The sequence below is a fragment of the Eublepharis macularius genome, chromosome 3, assembly GCF_028583425.1.
Source record: "Eublepharis macularius isolate TG4126 chromosome 3, MPM_Emac_v1.0, whole genome shotgun sequence".
Classification (NCBI taxonomy): domain Eukaryota; kingdom Metazoa; phylum Chordata; class Lepidosauria; order Squamata; family Eublepharidae; genus Eublepharis; species Eublepharis macularius.
The window spans coordinates 29,979,267-29,986,420 of record NC_072792.1 but is presented as its reverse complement, the minus strand read 5'-3'; the positions used below and the strand labels follow the sequence as shown (position 1 = coordinate 29,986,420).

General features: G+C 56.7%; 1 protein-coding gene across 1 annotated transcript; it reads left to right on the top strand.

The window, feature by feature from the left end:
* Positions 1-1,406: 1,406 nt before the first annotated feature.
* LOC129326475 (uncharacterized) lies at positions 1,407-6,666 on the top strand. Its single transcript, XM_054974644.1, has 2 exons — positions 1,407-1,993; positions 5,595-6,666. The coding sequence occupies exons 1-2, from the start codon at positions 1,579-1,581 to the stop codon at positions 6,194-6,196; spliced, it is 1,017 nt and encodes a 338-aa protein (XP_054830619.1). The 5' UTR covers positions 1,407-1,578; the 3' UTR covers positions 6,197-6,666.
* Positions 6,667-7,154: the final 488 nt, after the last annotated feature.

Below are 7,154 nucleotides of genomic sequence, written 5' to 3'. Positions count from 1 at the left end.
TATTATTAAAATGATTCTTAAAAGAAGTTACATTAGCAACGGACCATGGATGAATATGAAATGCTCCAGACGGTAGAGGGAATGGAGGTGGAAGAAAAAAGAGATGCAAAATATTGGTCATTAGCAGCAAAACTAGGTCAGTCTCCAGGTTTTTGTTTTAATTGCATCACAGTGTGAGGAGGAGTAAAAAACTGAAGGACAACAACTTTTGCAGTGAACGTTTCTTTACCTTACCAAAGTGGGTCAAGGCACTCCTAGCATTATGGATCTGTCAGTGCAATCCTATATAGTGTTACTTCTGTTTATGCCAATTGAAATTGATGAGCTGAGACTGGAGTAATTCTGCATAGGATTGTTGTTTGAATCACATCAATAGCCGAATTATTTTGGCAAATCTGGTTGGATCATGTGACTACAGCAGTGGTTAGAACTGGGACAACTATGTTCCAGAAAGCATAGGATTGGATCCAGCCAGCTTTTTCACTCAATCTCAACAAACTCTCCTCCTTACTACAACCTCTACTCCACATGGTTTTTGCTGCTGGAGGTCTCATAAGCCACAGTAGAACCTTGGGTGGGGGAGGTCAGTGGAAAAGCTGATTGGATCCAACCCATAGTTTTGAAACAAGTAACATTCAGGGGTGGGAGGTTCAGTTAGTGCAATACTATGAACAAAAATAGGCACTCCCGGTGCGCGTGCGCGCGCGCGCTTACCCGGGTGCCTGGCTTTGCCCTCATGCACGGAGGGAGAGCGGCTGGCTTTCCCGGGCATCCGGGAGCCTGACGTGGGCGTGGTTTTAGAGCCGTTATTGGCTCTGCCCGCCTTCCCCCTCCGTGCAGTTGCTGGCTGGCTCATGGGGGAGAGGACGTGCGGCCGCGTCTGCTGCGCTGCGCTGAGGCCGCACGCCGGGACGGACTTCGGCCGACGAGGCTTTGCCGTGGCTTTCCTGTTGAGGGAGAGGGCTGTCGGCTGTGAATCCGGTCGCGGGGACTGAGCGTTCGTTGCTCTAGCCCCCTCCCCCCCCCGTTTTTCTCCCAGGGCTCCGGGTTCTGGGCGGGTTGGGGGCGGTGGGGGTGGTTGTTCCCCCCCCCTTACCTGGTTCCGTTTTTCGGCGCCGTTTGCCCTCAGGGCCTGTTTCTGTGGTCCTGCAGGGAAGGGCCGGTCCCGCCGCCCTTCTTGCCGCGCCGCTGCAGTTGGGACCAGCGGCTCCTTGCCCTACAGGGTGGCTGCCCTCTGGGGTGGTCTTGTTGGCACCCTACCTCTTGCCCCACCCCCACCTCTTTCCCTCTGGTGGCCCTAGGGTGGCCTTTGCCTTTTCTTCTCTCCAATATAGTATTTAAAAAAAAAAGAGAGAGAGAGAGAGAGGGAGGGAGACTGAGAGTGTGGGGGTGAGTGTGGGGGAGAGGCTAGGTTGGGAGGAGGTTTAATCGGCTGTATCTAGTAGCATACGCTGGGAATTTTATCCGGCCGTGACCTTAGGGCACGATTTGCATTACTGGCCCTGGTATTATTTGTGTTGCTGGTGAGGGCCTAGTGCCTGGTGTGTCGGTTGGCATCTGCCCCCCCCCCTTGTCATCATGCCTCCAAAAAAAGGGGTAGGCAACAGCAAAGGCAAGCAGCCTGCTAAGCGCCCCAAAGTCAGTGGGCCTCCCCCTGATTCGTCCTCTGATGAGGAGGATTCAGGGTCGCTCCGGCAGGAAATTTTGGCCAAGTTGGCCTTATTGGAACGGGCAAAAGGGGTTTCTTCTGGTCAGGTAGTTCCCGGCAGGGCCGGTAGGGCTTCTAAGAAGGTTTCCCGGGCCACTTTTCAGCGCGATGTCCTCACGCGTCTTTCTGTTCTGGAAAGTTCTACAGGTGGTGAGATGAGCGGTGCGGGCGTGCTTCAGGAAGATCTGGACCGAGCTGGGCCTTCGGCACGGGCAGAGGATGACACAGCCGAGGTGTCGGAGGTTCCTCCAGTAGCGGTGGCAGTGGATCAGGTGGAGCCCGAGGGTAAGTCCGCTTTGACACAGACATCTCAGACATGGCCATGGGGGCCTATAGGGTCATCATGTGGTCCCACTAGCTGGGGATCTCAGTTGCCACATTCTTCCTATTCTAGTCATCCGGCTTGGCCAGGTATTCCCGGGCAGCTGCAACCTGTAGGTGTTGGGCCATGGCAGCCTTGGGGTCATGCGCCTGTCCCGGCTCAGCAAGGGCTGGGGGGACTTGGTCCGGTCCCTGTTACGCCTGGTTCCATACCCGCCGCGCCTGCTTCTTCAGCCACTGCGGGGGGTAGCCCACAACCGTTTGGGCAACCGGCAGCTTTCTGGCCTCCCTATCTAGGGGGTCTTTATTATCAGCCCACCGCCTTGGGGTCGTTGCCCTACCGGGCCATGCCGTTTGGTGACGCGGCCCTCCCTTTGGGAGACCACCTGACCCCTGCCACCAGGGACAAGATATTGCGTGGTGAGTTCGTCGACGTCTTTACTCTTCTTTTCCGGGAACTGGAAAAGAAGGATAAAGAGGACATGGATGAACGCGATAAGGAGAGGATGAAGAGGCGTAAGGTGGATCGTTCCTGGTCCAATTGGCTGCCGGGTATGTTGATCTATGCCGGGGTTCTTGCCCGCGCGCAGCCTCACAGGGCTGCCCCCCTGTTTCAATATATTGATATTATATACAGGGGATATACGGATTTCGTTGGTGCTGCTTGGATGCAGTACGACGAAGAGTTCCGTATGCGTGCAGCTTCTGATCCTACCTTGCCGTGGGACCGTATACATCAGCAGCTTTGGCTGCAGTTGATGGCCCCCGCCAAACCCAATTTGGGCGATAGGGCTGACAGTGGGCATTTGTTGCATAGGCCTGCCTCCACCTCTGGTACCCGCGCCTCAGCGGGGCAGCCGGTTCAACCCCGGCTGCTTTGTTGGGACTTTGCCTATCAGGGCGTGTGTTCCAGAAAAGGGTGCGGGTTTAAGCATGAGTGCCCACGATGTAAGGGCCCCCATTCATTTCCGGCCTGCCCCCGCCCCAAGCCTCGGGGTGGCGGGTATAGGCGCCCAGGAGGCGGCTCCGGACAAGTTGCTCCTGACAAAGGGTCCTTCTCCCATAAAGCTGAGGGTTCTGGCTGAGGCCTTGCGGAATTATCCTGACAGAGTTTCTGCACGGTTTTTGTTAGACGGCTTCACTTATGGTTTTAAAATTCCATTTCAGGGCCCTCGGGCCCCTTTCATGTCCCAAAATTTGCGTTCAGTTAAGGGTTTGGAGGACGTAGTTAGGCGTAAGATAGACAAGGAATGTGCTGAAGGGCGCGTCTTGGGCCCATTTGCCGCCCCTCCGGTGCCCAATTTGAGGGTTTCCCCCCTGGGAGTTGTGCCTAAGAAGGCAGCGGGTGAGTATCGGCTGATACATCACTTGTCTTTCCCCAAGGGGGATTCCGTTAATGACGCCATTCCGGAGCATTTGTGTTCCGTTAGGTATACGTCATTTGACGAGGCGGTTAGTATGGTTAAGAGGAATGGTTGGGGTGCGGAAATGGCGAAATGCGACATAAAGTCAGCATTTCGCCTTCTCCCTGTGCACCCGGGGGACTTTGAGTTGTTGGGGTTCTCCTTTGATGGCCAGATTTAAATGGACAGGGCGCTCCCAATGGGTTGCTCTGTGTCCTGTGCGGCCTTTGAGAAGTTTAGTTCCTTTTTGGAGTGGGCCTTGCGTCAGAGGCTGCGAAGCCGTGACTCCGCCCACTACCTTGATGATTTTATTTTTTGTGGTCCCCGGGGGTCTGGACAATGTGCCCGCCTGTTGGTGGGTTTTATGGCGTTGGCGGAGGAACTCGGTGTTCCGCTGGCGCATGAGAAGACCGAGGGGCCCACGCAGGTGTTGACTTACCTAGGGATCGAGATTGATACGGTGGCGCAGACATTTCGTCTCCCAGCAGCCAAAGTGGCCGATTTGCGTGAGCGGTTGATTGCCATGCGTGGTAAACACAAGGTTACGCTACGTGAGCTGCAACAGCTCGTGGGTCACCTGAATTTCGCTTGCAAGGCTGTGGCACCTGGGCGCGCCTTTTTGCGACACCTGTGTGAGGTTATGGCAGGTTTGCGTTTGCCCCATCATAAGGTTAGGTTGTCTGTAGGTGTTAGGGAGGACCTTCAGGTGTGGGAGGACTTTCTTGCCTCATTCAATGGAGTGACTTTATGGCGGGAGGAATTGCTCCTGGAGGCTGAATTGCGGGTGGCTTCAGACGCTTCCGGGGCTTGGGGCTTCGGTGTCTTTTTTAGGGGACACTGGTGCGCGGAGCCTTGGCCAGCTGGTTGGCGCACTACAGGCGTCACTAGGGATCTCACGTTTTTGGAATTTTTTCCAATCCTGGTTGCGCTTTGGTTGTGGGGGGATGAGCTCGCCAACCATGTTGTCCACTTTTGGTGCGACAACATGGCAGTGGTGCACGTGATCAATTCCCTCTCTGCCAGATCTCCCAGGGTCATGGGGTTGGTCAGGCCATTTACGCTCCGATGCCTTCGCCTGAACATTTTGTTCAGGGCTAGGCACGTCCCTGGTATTGACAATGGGGTGGCGGACGCTCTGTCTCGCCAGCAGATGGAGCGCTTTCGCCTGCTTGCACCCGGCGCAGACCCCTCGCCATCTCTGATGCCTGTGGAGTTGTGGAGTCTTGGAGGGATGAAGTGCACAGAGCCATCCATCTAGCCATCGCACCCAGCACGAGGAGAGCGTATGATCGCGCTGTGCGGCAGTTCATGAGCTTCCGTATTGAGGCTGGTTTGGAGCAGTGCTGGCCCATTCCGGCTGAGCACCTTATGCAATTCTGTGTTGCGAGATGGGCTGGCGGCCTATCCGTTAAGTCCATTCGGGGGCTCTTGGCTGCCCTGGCCTTTATTAGCAAGGCTAGGGGAGTTCCGGAGATGACTGGCGACTTCAGGATTCGTAAGATGCTTGAGGGTTGGTCCCGGGAGGCTGGCGCGCGGCAGGATGCCAGGCAACCTATTTCGCCAGCCATACTGAAAGGATTGGTGGGCGCCTGGCAGTCGGTTTGCCTATCGGGCTACGAAGCGGCGCTCTTCCACGCGGCGGCGCTTACGGCCTTCTTTGGGGCTCTCAGGGTTGGTGAGTTGGTGGCTCAGTCTCGCTTGGACCTCTCTCAGTGGGCGTTGCTACTTCAGGATGTACGGTTTGTGGGAGAGAAAGTCTCTTTAAGGATCCGGTCGTCCAAGACTGACCAGCATCGTAAAGGGTCGACTGTTTGGTTGGGCTCTTGCGCTGACGCCGAGTTGTGCCCGGTTAGGGGCTTGCGGGCGTATCTCGAGAAGAGGGGAGATGGCGAGGGTCTTCTCTTTCGCCATTGCGATGAGTCCCCTCTCACCAGGTATCAGTTCTGGTCTGTCACTGGGCGGGCCTTGGCTAAGTTGGGCCTGGAGGGCTTCAAGTTTGGTACCCATTCTTTCAGAATTGGGGCGGCTTCTACCGCCGCTGCCATGGGATACACTGATGCGGCTATTCGCAGGGTTGGGCGGTGGCATTCGGCGGCTTACCGGGGGTATGTCCGCCCTCTGCCTGCCCCGAAGTGAGCTGTGTTGACTGTTCTTTCTTTTAGGTGCTGTGGTTCGCCGTGGGAGGTGTCGGATCCTCATCTGCGGGCACAGCATGGTCTTCTGGGCCGCCCATCAGGCCAAGAGGACCCACCTCGGATCCCAGCTTGGCCTCAGCCGTTGGGCCCAGATCGAGTGGCAGGGCCGTCGGGGCCTGCGTTGGCCGGGCCTGTTGCCTCTCCTGTTTGAGGGAAGGTCTGCCCCTCCGCCTCATTTTTTAGTTATACATTTAGGAGGTAATGACTTAGGTTGGGTCAAGGGGAAGGCTCTTACGCTGCAAGCGCAAGCTGACCTTCGGTTTATTTTGAGCCGGTGGCCGGGCGTTCTTATTATCTATTCGGCCATCCTCCCCCGGCGTGTATGGAAGGAGGCTTTGGATCATGATGCTGTCGAACGGACTAGGCGTAAGGCCAATAAGGCCATGTTTAAGGCTTTGGGTGAGGGCCTGGGGGTTTATTTACCCCATCCTCAAATTAGGGACACGTACGCCGACCTCTTTAGGGGGGATGGTGTTCACCTGTCCTTTAAAGGTAATGAGATCTTTCTTACGGATTTGCGGCAAGGGTTGAGGTTGGCCCTGCAGGAGATGTGGGGCATTAGGGCCTAAGCAGAGGCTTGGCCCTAACGGTGGCAGGTTAGCTGGGGTAGGCAGAGCGGGCTGGTGAGCACCCGGTGGCACATCCCCATTGGTGGGGAATGGGGGTCTGTCTCGGATCGGCTGGCGGGCCTTACGGTTGCCAGCTGAGAGGGCAGACTGCCCTTGGGACCCCCCGGAAAAGGCATTACCTCGGGCCTTACGGCTGGGGTGTATGGCGCTTTAAAGGGGGGAACCATTAGCCTGGTCGGCTGGGTTATAGCCATGCAGTGGATGGCTTGCGCCTAGGGCAGGGGGTGCTCGCCCATGCAGTACGAGGAGCTGGTCACAGTGACCCCCTTGCTCGAACTGTACCGCTAGTTTCACCCTTGCCGTTAGTTAAGTCCCAGTTCAAGTGTTCAGGTTGAATTGGTCAATAAAAGGCCCTGTTTCACCCAAGCCTTGTGTCCGTCTCTTCTTTCCGAATATGTGGGCAAATAGGCACTCCCGGTGCGCGTGCGCGCGCGCGCTTACCTGGGTGCCTGGCTTTGCCCTCATGCACGGAGGGAGAGCGGCTGGCTTTCCCGGGCATCCGGGAGCCTGACGTGGGCGTGGTTTTAGAGCCGTTATTGGCTCTGCCCGCCTTCCCCCTCCGTGCAGTTGCTGGCTGGCTCGTCCCACCCTCCTCACCCTTGGATTGGCAGTACAGGTACAGCCGGTCGCCGTTTTGGGGCCAGGTAGGAATTTTTTCACCCCTCACTGGATTGGCAGTTTGTGGGGGGTGTTTTTCGCCTACCTTGTACTGCCTGGGTTTAGGTGTAGGTTTTGTTGTTGGCAGGTTAGCTGGGGTAGGCAGAGCGGGCTGGTGAGCACCCGGTGGCACATCCCCATTGGTGGGGAATGGGGGTCTGTCTCGGATCGGCTGGCGGGCCTTACGGTTGCCAGCTGAGAGGGCAGACTGCCCTTGGGACCCCCCGGAAAAGGCATTACC

Bases quoted from the DNA above. Each gene is read 5' to 3' on its own strand.
- LOC129326475 (XM_054974644.1), top strand. From the start codon at position 1,579: ATGCCTCCAAAAAAAGGGGTAGGCAACAGCAAAGGCAAGCAGCCTGCT. The intron at 1,994-5,594 runs GTAAGTCCGCTT...TCTTTCTTTTAG, and splicing joins GGATCAGGTGGAGCCCGAGG to GTGCTGTGGTTCGCCGTGGG.